Source organism: Ascaphus truei, chromosome 2, assembly GCF_040206685.1.
Source record: "Ascaphus truei isolate aAscTru1 chromosome 2, aAscTru1.hap1, whole genome shotgun sequence".
Taxonomy (NCBI): Eukaryota; Metazoa; Chordata; class Amphibia; order Anura; family Ascaphidae; genus Ascaphus; species Ascaphus truei.
This window is the reverse complement of record NC_134484.1, coordinates 337,595,425-337,614,678: the sequence shown is the minus strand read 5'-3', so window position 1 is coordinate 337,614,678 and position 19,254 is coordinate 337,595,425. Positions and strand designations below refer to the sequence as shown.

The window sequence follows — 19,254 nt, the reverse complement described above, 5'->3', positions numbered from 1 at the left end:
AACCTCTGTGACCATCTAGTCAGTAGCCATTTTGAGGGTGATAGAAGTCTGAAGACCTGGCTGCCAGACAAACCAGTTGGTTGCTTTAGTTGCCATAATTGCAAAGCATGCAAATCAATAAGTAGTACCAAGACCTTCCAAAACTGGAATAACACCAAGCGATTTGACATCAGAGCATTTATTAACTGTAGATCCTCTGGTGTTATCTATCTAGTGACCTGCATTTGTCAAAAGAAATATGTAGGAAAAAACAGACGTCCCTTTAGGCACCGCGTACTCGAACACCTCGAACACCTATTCGCAACCAACAAGACACACCGGTAGCCAGACATGTCCTGGAACATCACAATGGGGACAGTAATGTCCTAACATTTACAGGAATAGACCAGTACTCACTTGGCCCTAGGAAGGGTAACTGGGATGGGATACTACTCCAAAAGGAGTCAAGGTGGATATATACACTTGGCACTTTATCCCCCCAAGGTCTGAATGAGGGATTTGTGTATTATCCCTTCATCTAACCTCTCTTCCTTGTGTATGTTTGTCTACATCCCATGCAGTACCATTGTGACCTCCTGTAGTTCCCTTTATTCACTACCAGAGGCCCTCGGTGTCTGTTATTGCCTTCAGGTTTACACATATCCATTCATACTGCTTGCCCAGTCAGGCACTTTGGCGCCAACATGCATTCAATCAATTTTCCACCAATCAGGTAGCTGGTTACCACCTTATATAGCAGCTGTTTGGGGGTTTCCCCTCCAGCCTCGACAAAGCATTCCCGCGAAACGTACATCGGCAAGAGACGTACTGACGTCACAGGTGGCGCCTCCTGCGACTTTCCGGCCCGTCACTACCACATACCGCAGTAAACTTAAGTATTCCTTCCTTTGTGAAGGACTTGTTCGTTACACAGATTTTCATAGTCTGTGTCTTCTGGTGAGGGGAATAAGCGATACACTCGCTAAGAGGGTAACTGATACACATTGTATCAAAGTGTCAGCGCATTAGAAAACCTAGGGATTTGATACACTGTTTGCAGACACATCCAGTCTGCTACACTGTCCAGCTATGCAGTGTTTATGTGCTGTCTGCTTTTATGCCTTCTCTATCTGAATTATACTGGCTCACAATTGTTGTTGGGAATATGACTCCATAGCACTAAATAGGGCTCCGGGCACAAGACGTTGTCATCCGACACCCTGGCAGACACTTACTGCCTGCCAATCTGTCTGACTCGCAGCACTAGACTTAGAATAAATACTTAGTTTCAGGTCTTTTGGCTATCAGCTATCATGTGTGCTTAATAGTCATAGAACCTTGTCTGACTCTTGGAGTCACTACTGTATTGTGGGTGTTCATGTAGATTTCACCCAGGGTGTTTATAAAGTGTATTACAGCACCTAAACTTACCCCACATATCCCACTCACCTTTGGGACCATCATTGTGACCTACCTTAGATAGTGAAGCCATTGAGGAGCACCTATTACACCAATAGGACTTACCTCTCCCATCCCCTTTCCACATTTTAATTTCGCCATTTGTTTAGGATCACCTCACATAGAGGGTTATCCATATAAACTTTATTTTATTTGAGGATTTCTCCTAATAAATTTGTTTTTAAGTTACCCATCATTACATGTTACGATTCTCAATCAGGTTCATTAGTTTCCAGTATCACCTATCCTTGAGTGCTCTCCTCATAGGGGTCCTTTTCTCCCCAGTTGTTGTTCAGTTATTTCCCCTGATTGTAGCACCTGTGCCTAGGCAGTAGCGAGGGTTCCCCCTTCCCGGCCCCCTCCCTTCCCTTTACCCTGGTTTATAGCTCACGCCATATCCTGCACTATGGACGTAGCCTTAGATTGCGCTGCGCTGGGGAGAAAGCTTCATTTTAATCTCCCGGACACTTATTTCAAACACTTAAATCTCCTCAACACTGCATCACATTTAAAAAATCAAAACAGTGTTAGAAAGGGCAAGAAGAGATCTATCAAGGGAAGTAATAACAATAGGATGCAAAATAAAAAAATATCTATACAATACACGGAGACTACTGCTTTAAAGTTTAAGATATAAGGCAGGTAGGGGAAATCTGCATAGATCCACAATGCACAACTGCTAAATTGACTAATCTCCTTTTTATACAGCACCAGGTATTATACAATGTGTCTTGTAAATGTTCATCTTACACTCTGCCAAGTACACCGAGCCTGCAAGTTTATGTAGCAGCTTAAGGCACATTAACATCACATGTATTGTTACATCCGTATGTATTACTTCCATTATGACTTCGTAATCAGTGTTACAGTGTTTATTGAAAAATCATTGCAAGAATGAGCTTCTTGATCTATACTGCTTGAACCTTGGGTGTTTGTTGCTTAACGGTATAAATACTTCTCGGATCTGAAAGGAGAAACTAGCAAAGTAAGATACATTTCTATAACTATCCAGTTCAGTGAGTGGGAAATTAGGAAGGCAATTGCCTTTAAAGAAAACAAAAAAAAATTGGCCACTAGTTCTCTGCACGGAAAATACTTCCAATTTAATTAACAATTCTATTTGTTTACTTGTTCTTATCCTTTCCAGTCTATCAAAAGCACAGAAACGATGTATAGGACTACTTATCTATGAGAGGGAATCTGCCGTGTTAGCATAATAACACAAAACACAGTAGTATGAACATAGACATATGGATTACACTTGGTAGAAACGTATGATGTAGTTTACTGGATACATTACATTGTAATAGCATTTTTTAAGACCACTATAAAATTGTAATATACAAATGTCTAACTAGCTGAATTTCCTTTCTCCCACAGCGCTCAGAAGGCTGAGAACATTTCCTAATTTCTTACAGGATATTTTCCTGCACAGGTTCAGATTCAATCTAGTGATGCATGGTGCATTAATACTTATATGGTAGAGCCTATTATTAACACCCTTCTTTATTAAAGTAACATGGTAAGGAAAGCAATAAGATCTTCCTGTTACCAATGACTTGGAATCCTTTATTCAAGCTCCCCTGTTTATCACATAAACATTCCCCCTATATTTCAGTACATAGGGAACAATCCAGATATTATAAACAAGAGCAACATATATTTCCAATCCTTTAATTGGGTACATATCTCCCAAGAAGTGTAACCAAACTTCAATAGAAAAAGAAAAGAGAGGGGACATAGCACACTTGAAAATTCACAGACCCACTGTTTTAGACTCATAGACCATGTAGAGAATGGTCACAAAAAAACTTTCATCATGATAAATAAATGCTATTACTGGCAAGGAATCAGGCAAACATCCCACAAACGCGACATTCAGGCCCACATGGCCTTTCATCAGGTAAGTGTAGGTGTAAAATCAGACATAATCATGCAATACAATTTCAGCTGTTTCTGACCTTTGTTTTTTTCAAATGAAAATGTTATATATATATATTGAAAAAAGGGTCATTTAGTTTAACCCTTTGGCCAAAGATTTATAAGCCTGCGAGCCACTTCAAGGCATGACCATAATATCGCAGGTCCTAACACTAACTGATTAAAATTCTTATTTACCTGTATAATTACAGGAAGAATGATCTGCATTGGATCTGTCACAAACAGATGCATGAAAAGACCTGTACATATGGAAAGTGGGGAGGGGCGAGCTTAAAACCTGGGGAGGAGGGGCCACTAACCTCCATAACAGCTGGACAAAGTTAATAAACACACCGATACCCAGTTAGCTCACATAAACCCTATGAGCTTACTGGGTGTGTGTGTGTGTGTGTGTGTGTGTGTGTGTGTGTGTGTGTGTGTGTGTGTGTGTGTGTGTGTGTGTGTGTGTGTGTGTGTGTGTGTACTGCACCACCCTGAGGAAGATCCCCCTGTGGGATCGAAACGTTGGAGTTATGTGCTGTATTTAATACATTTATTTTCATTCACCTGAGTGCTGTCTCCCTTTTTGCTGCTATGCGGTAATGTATACTTTTATTATTTATATGGGACATGCACCTATTCATTATTGAATTTCTATTGTGCCAGTGATTTTTTATCATATATATATATACAGTATATACCATAATACTGAGTTAAGTTATGGTGAGTAAAAAAAGTGACAAAAACCCTCCACAGGAAAGCAAATATGCAAATACAACTGTATGCTCATCTGCATGTCTTAGGCAGGTCTGCAACCCCACCTTTCACCATTATCACCCAGCATACAGCACTTCCACTGCAGCAAGGGATTCTGGGATATGACATGCAAATGAGCACATAGTGCCACTTTTTGCCTCAAAAACCATTTTTAACATGGTTCCCTATAGGCTTAAGCTTGCTGCATGGTCACAGCTTTGAGCACAGCCAGGGTTAAGGTGCATACCCAGAAAACAACCCACAGACAGCTGTTTCGACCTTAATGGGTCTCATCAGTGTGGTTGTTGATTTCTGGGTATGCACCTTAACCCTGGCTGTGCTCAAAGCTGTGACCATGCAGCAAGCTTAAGCCTATAGGGAACTATGTTAAAAATGGTTTTGAGGCAAAAAGTGGCACTGTGTGCTCATTTGCATGTCATTTCCCAGAATCCCTTGCTGCAGTGGAAGTGCTGTATGCTGGGTGATAATGGTGAAAGGTGGGGTTGCAGACCTGCCTAAGACATGCAGATGAGCATACAGTTGTATTTGCATATATATACAGTATATATATATATATATATATATTTATTTTTTTACAGGTTTAGCCACATGCCAAACAGTCAGTACATTTACAAATACAAGCACATCTTTAGATATACATGATAAAGCAATGATGCAGCTATTGCAGATTAGGTCGGAGAGTTTAAAGTAGATGCCATATTAATGGAGATGATCATGATTTACACAGTAGCTGCTTGCACTCACTGTTGCTCCTCCATTCTGCTTGACCTCCTCCAACCACTAATAAAGAAATGAGTACTGTGGGCAGTGACTTATCTGGTTTAGGGTCACAGGCACATGCACCCAATAGCTGGCTAAAAGTAATTATTTTGCTGGGACTACTTTCTGAATAAAGAGAGGAAGGGATAACAGAGCACTACTCACGGACTTCCTTGGTTAAAAAAAAATTAGGAAGAATGCCTAATCCATAATTTTTTTTTATGGATTACGCATTCTTCCTTTTTTTTTCTTAACCATGAATGTCCGTGAGTAGTGCTCAGTTATCCCTTCCTCTCTTTATCCTTGATCTACCACAACGGAGACACACCAAGAACCTTTGGAACCAGGGATATACACGTGGATGTTGTAACATACCAGTGAGTTTGTTTGCTTCATGTGCTCCCAGTTTATCATTGGACTATAGGTATGTTGTGGGTGATTTCACATGCTACGGTTTCTGGACTGTCTTTATACAGTACATTACGTACCTTCACCTTCATTAAGTGTTAGGTTACCGAACCAGTATACTACACTGAGTACCTGTCCATTATCTTATGAATATACTCCCAAGGTTCGCTGCATGAGAGCATCTTTTTACAAACAATCTTTTTTGTGTCTGTATATTGGTCCTTAGCACCACGCAAGTTCTTTATTGACTACTTTCTGAAGCATGGTCTAGGTGGGGTGAAAGTGTATAGAGACTCATGTGCAATGCAGTATTTTCAGTAGGGTGTAAGAAACATGTGCAAAATAGCCTTGCCATTTACTTACCAGCCTTTTAATGACTCTCAGCAATAGTTTTTGCTGTTTGGGCTCTCTTTTAGACAGCAATATTTGGGCAAAGCTCTCCATGTTGTCTGGGGACATGCTATCCTGGGTGTCTCCACCATACAATTGGACCATCAGCGATAAGCATTGGGATGAATTTTCATATACTTCCAGATCCTCAGATGGCAGCTAAAAATGAACAATCCCATTACTATTCAGTAAAAATTAGAATTGATGCAAACATTATATTCGTTTTTATTTGTTATTGTGAATGAAATGGTCGGTTTATTTCTTGGCGCTCCAACTTTTAAAAAACAAAGGGAGGATTAGGGAGTGATCACAGGGCCACACTAATTGAGTAAAGTGAAAAAGTATATTATAATAATGGTAATTGTAAATGTGGGTGCAAACTGTGAACTGATAAGTGAATCAGGCAATAATTTGTCCCTGAAGAAGCTCCTTTGCTGGAGGGAAACGCGTGTTGGACGCGCAGTTGTGTCAGTCTCCTACTTGGAGCTGTTTTAATGTAGTGCCTTTAAGTCTCCTGGCTTTATTTATGCAGACGGCATTAGCTGGATAAATATAACAACAGGCAGTGAGTCTGCCTCCCTGCTACATACAATACATGATATATGCACAATCTGAGCCTCTCTGCTGGGTAACCCTATGTCAATGGTACTGTTAGTCCCGGCTCAACTATACTGAGGGTTATTGTCGACTGATTGCGCCTGTGTCAGCGTCACTTCTCAAGCATATGCATTTAATACAATCATAGGTGTTCGCTGCTATATATATCATTGCAGGATTGCTGTGTCTTTGACCAGTTAAAGGCTCACTGAGTAGGATACGGTTACCTACAGTCTGCATATAAACTCCAGAGGGGTTAATACCCTGACTTTCAGCATCCACTGTCCTGTCAAACCCAAGAAATATTGCATTTGGGTTTGTACAATCATACATTTATTGACAGGGTTGCACGTTATTGTACATTTAATTCATTTTTTAAACACATAGTACACTACGTTTGGTAATATATGTTTTAAGTAAATTTATTAAAAGTTAGATTTTACATTATGTAGGTGTGCAGTTAGTGAATTCTTTAGGGGACTCATTAATTTTGTGTTCCCCTTCCCCCTCTTTTTGCTCCAACTTTTAAACCTGAATGTAATCTTAACGTTGGTTTATAGGAGAGAAGATCGGCTACTATTCATATCCAACCAGAGACAAATCATCAAAGAAAAAACACAGAAGACAGACAGGTACCAAAGATGGCATGAAAAATGGAGACATTGGGTTAACGTGTACAGAAGAAAGAGGAGAGTAGAAGAGAAAGAGATGGAAGGGAGGTAATGAGGAAAAAACAGGAGAACTGCATACCGTGCAAATCTTCATTATTAGCAACACATTAACAAATGTATCATTAGTTAAATAAATAGTAATCAAGGCTTTTCAATAAAAAAAAAATCAACAGCAAGTCATTTGACCGTAAGCCCAAGCAATAACCCTAATTGTACCACAATTGGCTAAGAACAAATATGGCAACATTTAATTAAATTAACCAATTCGGAAATAACAGTCTCAAATCCCAACGATTTCTTACCAAAACCCCTCTCAAAAATTATATATTAAAAGGGGAAAGGGTGCTGGCATGCCACTTCCAAATTTACAAAAACGACTACATTCGCAAATCTATTCTTGTATTTGCAATTTTTGTTTAATAACTGTAAATTAAGTTACAAATCACCTTTGCACATCTCCAGTAGAGAAAGACAGCAAAAGAAAAAACAGAGACGGGACACACAAAACAAAAAGCACACGTTGAAAAGGGGGAAAGCAAAGGAACAGAGGCATAGTATACAGAGGTGAAAATAACAGAGCAAAAAAGGCATTCTTGCTGGAAAGATTTGTACATGATGTGGGCTAGACATACTGGGGTAGATTGAGATACGTGTGATCACACGAAAACGTCCATTCATTTGAATGGATGTTATCTGCAGAGTCACACATATCACACTGTCTTGAATCTACCACTAAGAGAGTAGCAAAGAATAGCTGGCACTGCAACAGCTGCCCTGGGTATGAGTGATGGCTACAGCTTCCGAGGCGGTCAATTTGTCAGCATTCACAAGCTATAATTTCACGCTGAAGTTGAAAGAAAAAACAGAAAAAAATACAATCTATTTCAGGAATGACTGCATCAAGCAACCACTTCAAGCAACGTGGAAATGGCTTTTCTTTTCTACAGATTTGAAAGTGAGGCTCTTGCCCCACAAATCACAGTGCATAAGTAAATTGCATTGATTTACTTTCTCCACAAGGAACCTCTCTCTCCGAGGTACTGTATTCAGTTAGGTAACAACAACCGTGAAATACCAATCAGAGGCTAAAGAATGAAATGCTGATGTATGATCTTTTTAGGGCTTGCAAGCAAATTATAGAAAATTGAAGCAAAAGAGAACCTACTGAAAAACAAAAACAATAGGTAGTGAATGCATGCCAGGGAAGGCCAAGCTGCTTTGAAAAGCCATAAGGATCACAGCTAAAGAAAGAAATGTTTTAAAATGGCACAAAGAAGGCATTTACATTATGTAAAAACAAAAATAAAAACCGGGCGCTTCTCAAACTAAGTGAATGTTAAATAATTATACAATATAAGTGACAGTGATGTTCAATTAATAATAAATACACAAATTGTGTTTAGTGACCTTCACCAATATGTGAAAAAATAGGAATATTAATGTGCAATACAATAATAAAAAAGCAGCTCTACACCCTTGAGGCGGACTGTCCAGGTCCAGGTGGGTCTTGTGCAGGTTTTCAAATTTGAGCGGAGCGCTGTGTGACTCGTGAATATGAAAAAGAAAATAAATATAATAGTGCAGATGGTACAACAATGATGGTCTGAATGTAAGTGTTCTCTGTAATAGTTGTACTCACAGATTACTATATCAAAGATAGGCGTATCAGAGACCCTTCTCTCTCTGATGGGAGCCCTTTAATGGATCCCCCTCAGAGTGGTGTCTTGATACAGGAAGCTTGTAGTGTAGATAGTCAATTATTCTCCCAGGGGTATGTGAAAGTAAAGGAGAGAGCGCACAATAGAGTAGTATAGTCTAAATTGTATTAGCAGCAATAGATTGATATATGTATAATACACTCACATTTTGAAATACAATAACGTTCGAGGGAGAGGACAGCTGTGGTTGGAGAACGCCGGTTTCTCCAGGAGCGGCGGAGCCCTTCCGCATACGATTCCTGAAGAAGCCACAGCGAAACGCGTAGAATCGATCCGCTGCGGGAGGTGATTGAGCTAAGGAGATCATTGGAGACAACTGCTGGCAAACCATCAGGAGACGGACACACTAGGCAGCCTCTTCCGCCCTGACCCAAGACGACACAGGACGTGATGAGGGTATCCGTGACGTATGCGGAAGGGCTCCGCTGCTCCTGGAGAAACCGGCGTTCTCCAACCACAGCTGTCCTCTCCCTCGAACGTTATTGTATTTCAAAATGTGAGTGTATTATACATATATCAATCTATTGCTGCTAATACAATTTAGACTATACTACTCTATTGTGCGCTCTCTCCTTTACTTTCACATACCCCTGGGAGAATAATTGACTATCTACACTACAAGCTTCCTGTATCAAGACACCACTCTGAGGGGGATCCATTAAAGGGCTCCCATCAGAGAGAGAAGGGTCTCTGATACGCCTATCTTTGATATTGTAATCTGTGAGTACAACTATTACAGAGAACACTTACATTCAGACCATCATTGTTGTACCATCTGCACTATTATATTTATTTTCTTTTTCATATTCACGAGTCACACAGCGCTCCGCTCAAATTTGAAAACCTGAACATTTACATTATGTACTAGAGAACAGCCCACGTATTACATAGGAAACTTGTACTGATTACAACTGGAAAGCTTATATTTCTTATATGGAGGAGTTTCCCTCCAGTCTTGGCTTCCAAATACTGATTTTGAGCTCATATCCAATTAACATGTTAAACAGCTTGTCCTGGAGGCTTAGATCAACAAAAGGTGTACTTAAATTACACAAGCTTGCTGCCTGCACATACTCCTTATCAAGGCATTCGCTCCTTCGCTCTCATCATTATTCCTTCCCTCTAAAGTGCGTTGTTGGTTGATCTGAGTTGTCTAGTTGGCAGACATAGAGTGACACCTTCCGAGATTAATAATGGTGCTAGAACATGTGTGGCTCTACAGTTTGTAGAGGACTTTGAACTAATTCGCTGACAGACTGTTAGCCAGTGAAGTTCTCTTAGGGTTCCACTGATGTCTGCACAGGTTATGCATAGTTGTAACTGTGGTACTTTGAATTGTCTGAAAACTATTGATCTGATTGTTTGGCTAGCCAAGATAGTTAGTTTCCATAGTCAAATCATGTGGATAACTTTCTGCATGTCTTCTTCCCTAAGAGGCCTGATTCTTTTGATAGAGTGGAGGTGGTAGAGGCAGGACTAGACTGTCTGTTTTACTTGTTCTTCCATTGTGAGATTACCATCTGTTGTAATGCCCAGGCCTTTTTACGATCTTGGAGGGTACTGTACAGTGGTCTTGGATTTTTATGTTTCTCAGGTCCTTCAGATTGTCAATTCATTTCTAGCGTCATATGATGATCATTTCTATCTTGTCTATGTTTAGTTTTACCAACTGTCATTCACCAATGTTCTTACATCTACAAAGCAAACATCAATAGCAGCTGAATGAGATGGCACATACACAGAATGTCATATGCATACTGGTGATACATGAGACCGCGACTTACACTAATGGAACCTAATTGCTTCATGTAAATGTTAAGAAGAGTAGAGGCGAGAGAATGGCACTATGATGCAATCCACGTCATGTGTTGTGGATGACAAGATTCCAATCATACCCACTCTTTGGGTTCTTCTGCTTAAGAAGGAGGAAAGCCAGTAAGGAGCTTGTTCAGATATCCCTGAAACAGTTTCCAACCTGTGTAATAGGAGGCTATTGTTAACAATGTCGAAAGCATCCAAGAGGTTTAGCAGGATGAGAATTGATGGATATACCCTGTCCATAGAAGTCAGCAAGGCATCCATCACACTTGTCATGGCAGGTTCAGTGCTATCATGTCTTCTGAAACCGGACTAACCTTTGTCCAGAATGTTATTTGTTTTTTAGATGGGCTTGAATTAGAAGCTCTATCACCTTTTCTAGGGCCTTGGAGAGGAATGGGAGGTTGGAAGCTGTTATGAAGCAGTTTAGGCGTGAGGTATCTAGTCTCAGTTTTGTTGAATATTGGTTAGACCAAGGTAGATTTGGCCTGTCCAGGAACTTGCTTTGATCTATTGATTTGTTTACAATTCTGAGAATGTTGCTGTGGAAAATGCCTTATGAGTCTCTCGCAAGCAATGATGGACAGGTATCCAGGTCACATTGAGGTTGTTGATGTCATCAAGTTCCCTGCGAGAGATGTTGGAGAATCCAGAGATCCTCATGTGTGTAGGCTTGCCAGCCAAGCTTGGATTGTACCAACGTCATGCCCTCTCGGATATTGTGGATCTTGGAGTAGAAATGTTGATTGAATAGTTCACAGAGCTCTGTGATTGGGCCTGGTTCATTACTGAGACAGCTGGGATTAGTCCGAGTGGGTACCATCTGGTCTGCAGCTTCTATCTATGTATTCAGGTAGGCTCTTTTGGCAAACATAATATTTTTGTTGTACAACATTAGATGGGTCCAGTAGTCGTAATATTTTGGCAGTGTTCATAGTTTGCCAGGTGTGCTTGAGTTTTGTGTTTTTCCATTCGAGTACTAGTAGATCGGAAGAGAAGCAACTTTTTCTGTTGTTGTTGCTTAGTCTACAGCATTTGTAACGTGTTGCTGTAGTTTTCAGATAGTGATGAAACATCAGTGTTGGTTGCTAGGGCAGGGACTGTGTGTATGAGGATGGTGACCAGGGCTCTAAGGTCCAGCAGTGGAGTTGATGTTCGAATTTAAGACAGAGAAGCTTCACTGATGATGTCAAACTAAGGTACAGTTGTAGCAAAGATTGAATCCTCTCTCACCATGTCTGATGTCAAAGTATCTACTATTCCCTTCCACCATGCTGTTTTAAACGGCTTCTCCTTCTATCCTAGCTTCACCAGGCACTTATCAATTAGTTAAAGTGGCTCAAATCTAGTTGCCAATGTCCATGGTATAACCCTACTGGCTAATATATGTCCCACAACTGGTAAATATCTATGCCAGGCAATACATGTCATAACTCACCAGTGACAGGCCACTTTGCCATAACCTAGCTAATATCAGTACCAGGCAACATATGCTGTAACTCATCTGTGCCCAGCCACGAATGCTAAAGCCCAGCCGGGCCAAGTTAGGTTACAGCCTTCATCTAGGATTATTCAGTTTACTTCAAATCACACTTTGTGTGTCTACCTCGTAATAGTTTGAGACATGCGCTTATTGGCTTAGTTTCCCGCTAATGTTTTACAATTTAAAAATATGCACAATAGCAAATACCAGGCAATCAGCAATACAAATATAAATAAAAACTTATGTGCACTACCACCAAGAAACCAAAGAAAAATACTTAAACAATAGAGCTAATCAAATGTCCGAACCACGAAGGTGCGATTGGAGGTATATGGAGGTGCCTTTAGGCTTGCCGAGGAGAACACCAACTTTCACTTTTTTGTGAGTGTGTATGCCAGTGATTCCCAACCTTTTTTGTTTGGAGGAACCCTTGAAGTTTTTCGAAAAATCTTGGGGAACCTCTAAATGGCTGACACATATTCGGTTAATTTCACACCTCACAAGCCCCCTCTATTTCCCACCCTCTATCCATGTAATTCTCTCCCCTCCGTCTCACTCACTCTCCCCTCCTCCCGCCTTGCATGTATTTATCTCCCCTGTGTCTCACTCTTACCCCCTCTTTTCCTCACTCACTCCCTTCCCCCCTCTCTCCTCTCACTCGCCCCTACCTTCCGTCAATTACCCCACTCCCACTCAATCCCCTCCACAAAATACATACCAAAAAACCCCACCTCCCTAAATACATGTAACCACACCCGAAATACATAATAAAAATACCCGCTCCCGCCAATACATATTAAAAATGCCCCTGCCAATACATATTAAAAATGTCCCCACTGCCTCAATACATTTTAAAAAGACCCCTGCCGCCCCAAAACATTTTAAAAAGACCCCCACCGCCCCAATACATCATCATCCTCCCATATCTCCCACAGCACCCTTCATCATCATCCTCATATATCTCCCCCAGCACCCTTCATCATCATATACACCCCCCTGCATCTCACATCACCCCCCGTATCTCATATCACTCCCCCCTCCCACTGTATCTCACATCTCCCCCCCCCCCAATATGCCCACCTCAGGCAGCAGTGGGCAGGAGGTGACGGAGGGCTCGTGCGGCAGCGGGAGGCAGCGGGAGGCAGGATGCGGTGGCAGCTAACTACAGAGCACGCAGGACTGCATGCACTCGCTCTAGCTAGCAGCAGGCCCGGAAGTGCCGCACTGCTAGAGCGCTCTCCTGCAGTCCTGTGAGCGGGTTCGGGGGGGTGGGGGGGAAGAAGGTGGAGAGCGGGGAGGATGGGGAGAGCCAGGAAAGCCGCTGCGGGCCGCACAGTGAGTGCGGGCGGCTAGGCAGAACCCCTGGGACTGCTCCACGGAACCCCGGGGTTCCGCGGACCCCTGGTTGAGAAACACTGGTATATGCTGTAGCTTGTATTTTAGAATTGTTTTTGTGAATACTAGACTATCAAGGATCTCCTTCTCTCTCTGTGCTTTTACCTTTCTAAACGTGATATGAAAACAAAACAGCGTTTGCTGAGTGTATATTTAACTGAACTTCAGTTGTGAGAACATTTACAATTTTGTTTATGATTTCTTTCAAATAAATGAAAGAATGCTAGGTGATTTCACAATGAAACTTATAATAATGATAAGGCAAAGTGAAGTGTAAAAAAAAGATGCAGAATTTTTTTGCGATCAAGTGAGTGACACTACTGTTCAAAGAGCTGCTTGCTCACAGAACACATATCAAGCTCAGAAGATATAAAGTACTGTACTTGCAACACTAAGATTTTGAAGAATAGTTGAACAGAAACAATGCTTTTAGCAACAACCGAGTCGCTGTTCATGTAATGAAAACCACTGCTAGAGCTGTATGTGATCTTTGAAGCAGAAGTGACATTTTCATCCTTCTGTAGTTGTTAGGGCATTCTAATTTTAGAGTAACAATGAAACAGACTGAAATATCCCCAGGGCACACTTGCTTCCGCATAGTAATAAGGTTACACAAAAAGCACATTTAATAGCAAAAGACATCCATGTTGGCGAGGTAAGTAATATTACTGTGGAAAAAAAAATGGTCTAAAAACAATTTTGAAGAAGGAGGTGGGTGTTATGAAGGGAGACACAATCATTATTTATTTATATCCGGAGTATTTTAAGTGTAAGGCTGCACTTATAGTGCCGGTGACAGCGCGTCAAAACAAATGCATTGTCGCCGTCATGTGCGCTTATAGTAAGCGCGACGGCTTGGCCGCAATCGCTGCAAGTCATCTCAATTTGATTTTTCCACCGACCGCAGCCTGACGTCGCCGGCACTATAAGCGTAGCCTAATAATGTAGTAGAAAAAATGTCACACGCACAGCAACAGTGAATCAGTGTGATAGAAAGTTTGTGCTAGAGGTAAAAAGGGAGATATTATTGTTTGGCAATAAGAGTAAAGAAAGCAATTAGTACAGGTCAATTTGCTTCTTCAACAGTTGCAGTGTTATCACCCTGACTTTGTCTGAGAGGTATTTATTACTGAGGGAGTAATTCCATATAGTCCAAAGCAGAGATTTGGGCTGAGAATTCTCATTCATTTAATGGGGATTTTCGAATGAAAACAGCCCAATCGGCCACTATGGAGTATACAGAATTACCTTTTATCAGCATAACAGTTGCAGTCACTCCTATGATCAAAGAAAACCAATAGCAATAATATATTTAAGTGATTTAACATTGGTAAGTGGTGGCTTTTATGATGGACAGGACCTGGCCTTCCCTATTGCACGCCAAGTGTCCTCATCTTCTCCTGGCCAATTTTCTGAAAGGGAGGCAATCGGACAAAGAGGGAGAAACCACTGAAATGACATGGTTTTTTTTGTTTGTTCGTTTTTTAAGTAACATTTGCTTTAATTATGATTACATGTGTGTAATTTAAGTTCATTTGAAAGATGTGTACATAATCTCTTTACCGTATGTGGTCTAAGTGGGTGCATCCCTTTCAGGAGACATGTACTGTATACATCTGAGTGCTTGGTGCCCTTTTCAGAAAAAAACAGTCACTAATAAGTATTTTTAGTTTTCATTTGTACCCCCCATGGAAATGTGCAATGTCATTAGGTGCCAAGCAGGATCTTCAAGATGCAAAGCTCCCACCTTTTCTTCTCCATTTATTATTACTGGTCTCCGACAGGGTTAATGTGGATTAAACCCTTGATTGATATGCACCACCCATTAATGGTCACCACTAGAAAGAACAAGACTTCTTGACGAACATCGCTGTATGCTCTGTAGTTCTATGTGGAACCCCATCGCCCTACAATGGCTCCTACTTCTGTGACTTACCCCTTCCTGGCCAGGGGGGGCCTGCAACACACCACAGTGCTCTGCTCTGCAATGTGTTCCATGTCCCTCTAGCGGCAAAAGTGGTAAAGTAGCAATCTTGCATTTCTGGCATGATTAGAATGACGGGGGACAGGTTCTAGAGCATGTCCACTCTGGTTATTCTTTTGGTATCTGCCTGCATTCAGAGATTCTTTGTAGATCTAATGAACTTGTTATAATCTGAACATGCCTGCCAGCAATATTACTGATTACTATTAATTGAATAGTCCATGAGGAATGGCAACATCATTATGACATGCACAAGGAACACCTATGCATTTCAGTTTCAGGCTGAATCTACTATTATTTACTGCGCCCAAGAGAACCTACGCCTAGCAATTTCCACGTCGGTTTTTTAATTTTTTAGAGAAACCCATGTTTTTTAGGCAGCAGGACATTTAATTAATTAAGAGACTCTCATTTATGATTGCACACTTAATCACGTGTTTGTATTTATTGTTACCACTTGGTTATTTATCACCATTCACTTTTAGAGGTGTAATATAGTGTTAACGTGTGTGTATGATATTTTTCCCTCACATGTGGTAATACCTTTATTGGACAAATATTGGAATGTATCCTGCGTGTACATTTTTGAAACATCAATAGTCTTATTACATGTTGCTAGGCGTGACTGAAGTAATTGGATAAGCATATCACTACCCTAACGCCATATCATGAGATTCTGGTTCTCTAAGCTTTACAAATCTGCTGCAAACAGAAACATAGCAACCATGGACCCTGGACTCTCATGATAACATGGTATAAGGGTTGCAATACTCGTAGAGTGGGGACATAAGCAATCCCAATCAATACATGGTGAGAAGAACAAGGGAAGACAAACGATGCATGCAGAGACAGGAGAAACACTGCCATACTGTTACAAAGAATCACAACAGTAGATGAACACAAACAAGGCAACATAACATTTACCCTGACAAAGAAAGTCAATGAAAGATGGACAACATGGAACACTTTCATAAAAATGCAAAGCTGTGGCATATTTAAATATTTTAACTACCTTCCCAGTGGCGCTCATGACGAGAGTCAAAGAATAGAACTATATACTTTCTTTTAACAGAACTAATTAAAAAGTAGTGTCTTCAGTTAAATGTTGAAGCCTTATTCATTCAACTTTGTCCAACCTTTTACACTGGAAACATAAGCTTCAACGAGGAAACCTTTTTAATGTGATTTCAGTGGTAATAAAAAAAAAAGTCAGATGAAAGGAAATCAGCAGTAATAGCTTTCATTAACTAATAACACTAAAGTTCAGAGCTGTCAAGTTGCATGGTCTAATGAGTGAGACTTCAGGCCAGTGTTGGGGTTTTAATTCCTTCAACAAAGTATATGGAAACACAGCACTCTTCATTAGTGATAACAGGATGGCCTTGATAGAGAAGCTTTTTTTTGGCCCTACATGAAATGTGTCCAAACATGTTGTAAATAAACTTTAAAGTCTCATTTTCACATGTTGGGCTTCAATTAAAGGCAACAGCTTTCTAGAACACAACCCTAACACATGGAAGAGTAAAATCCCAGTCTGAGTGACAGTGTAACTTAAGCCCTTAGCTGCCAAAGGGGTTGCAGATACATTCCCACTTTGCCCATCCCAACAAATCTGCCAAAATTGCCCTTAGCTTGCTATTTTCTGCTTGATCACATTCTTTATGTAGGAGCCCGTTAACCGTTTTATATTTTAGAGAAATATTAATGTCAAATACTTTAGCAGTGATTGAATAAATGCGACAACGTGTCTTCAGCTCCTCAGATCCCTATGCCTTTGTAATTGCTGCTACATTATTTCCACAGTTAGGTGTGTACTGCCAACTAGACTAACAGTATTAATATACATGTTCCTCTGATATTTGTTATTGTGCTATCAATAGTTATGCTTTCAGGGCTAAATTTATAAAGTAAGTTAAAAACATGAAATTAGAAAACACACATTACAGATAGTAGAAAAGGTGTGTTCAGTTTGCTGGAAATGCACCATGTGGAGCGAAGTAGGACAGTGCCTTAAAATGCAAGAATACAACGTGGACAGCACTCACCAATCGGATCAGAACCAATGTAGGTCCTGGGATCAGACGGTGCTCATGGTAAAATTATTCACCACAAACACCACATTTAGGAAAATCTTCAAAGTGGAAGGTGACCGCAGCACTCCAAGTAGAGGTTAAATGCATACTGTATAGACTTAATTGTTACATATTTTGTAATAAATTAAATAGTGTCACATAACTCGTGAGCCATCAGTCCAGACATCATCTGGTCCTAAACGCAGCCCTCTGAAGGCCGGCTTTTAGAGTCTGTGGATGGCACGAAAAGCGTTAACGCCTGAAGTTATGACTTAATCAGTCGGCTGTGTTTCACGCTTTTAACCTCAACTTTGAGTGCTGTGGCCCCCTTCCCCTACAACAGACTCAACTATGTCAAGATTAGTTTCCATGTCTTATCAATTGGGGACTAACTCTATGATTATTTTAAGATTGTGGTTATGACAGTTAAGAGGTAACTTGGATTTCATGCATGTTATAGTGTGATTCTGACTGAAGTGAAGTGATGATTTGTTTGTCTCTGGAACACATATTGCCTGATTTTTGACTTCTCCGTTTGAAAGCTGTCAACATATACCTCCCATATCCAGCACCATCTCATTTACTTTTTTCCCATCCTTTTCCCTCTTTGTCATTGTCATTTTTGCCTCTTCTTTTTCTATTTCTCATTACTGCACATGTAACTTTGCATCTTCCTAACTCCGTGTCACCTTTCACATTGCCTTAAAATCTTCAGCTCTACTAACCTGTGATGAAATCTGTATCCTCGCTGGCCAATATTGATTGGTCTGGAACACGATACCCCGCACTTTTTAAAGTGGCCCATATAAATATAATAAAAGAGCCGTCTCTTGGCTTATAACTTTCCCTATTTCTCTAGTGCTGTGATGTCTGCCCCCTTCTGTTCATTCGCATAAAGTATATTAATTGAACACTAACTTTCTACCTATATTCTCACTTCTATGCTATATGCAGTAGTCATGTAGCACATCTATTACTGTGTAGCAAACGCGTTCCGTTCGCATTGTTTTTCTTCATGCCTTCGTTCGTTTAGTGTTGAATTACGCCGGCAACACACTGAAGATCAGAACAATGGATTGCAGCCTCTCCAGCACTGATTAACTGAACAATGAGAAACGCCTGTGCAGGAAAAAGGAAACTTTGAGCATATTTAATATGGGCCCTTTAAAATAACTATTTTCTTCTTAAATTGTGCCAGTGTCGTTTTGTGGTCTCCCAGGGTAACATTTACAAGTATATAGGTTTGTGTTGGGCACTCTAAAATGAATATAACCCTTTAGACCAAGCTTCAGAAACTGTAATTTTGTGCAGCTCACAGAAGTCCTAAATCACTTTGCCTAAGGATCATAAAAGCCTCTAATTATAGTCAGGTGTCCTGTAAAGGTGCAGTCCCTGGTAACCAAATAAAAAGAACAAGGAGACGTTTCTGATCGCTGCTGTTCTGCATTTTCCTTTTTTCTTTCATTCCTTGTTTGAAAGCAGAGATATTTTTAAACCTTTTAACTGATTGGCTGGCAAAGCCAGCCAATCAGTGAAATACGACATCTGGTTGCTCACAGACCAACCAGAAAAGAGAAGGTTCTAAAACTGAAAAAAATAAAACTGAAGCCAGTGCACAGTAACTAAAAGTAAAGTGCACTAAAGGAGGAGTGTAATTGAAAAGAAACCAGATGGAGGGATACCAAGAAGAGCACCACGCATAAGGCTGCGGTCCCAGTCAGCACTGTAGCACGCACACCCAAAGGGGGTGGGAAGGGGTGCGTGCACAGCACTTGACCGCGATCTGAGGTCTGCGGGGAGAGGGATAGATTGCGACGGGAGGGAG

The 19,254-nt window shown here is 40.7% G+C and overlaps 1 protein-coding gene across 10 annotated transcripts in view; it reads right to left on the bottom strand.

Annotated features, from left to right (window-relative positions):
* ULK4 (unc-51 like kinase 4) overlaps positions 1 to 19,254 on the bottom strand; it is a 656,651-nt gene that overhangs the window by 147,027 nt on the left and 490,370 nt on the right. For all 10 annotated transcript variants that reach the window (XM_075586693.1, XM_075586692.1, XM_075586691.1 and 7 more), the window contains one exon: positions 5,665 to 5,850. In XM_075586693.1, the coding sequence (XP_075442808.1) occupies positions 5,665 to 5,850 (186 nt within the window). The remainder of the gene's footprint in view (positions 1 to 5,664; positions 5,851 to 19,254) is intronic.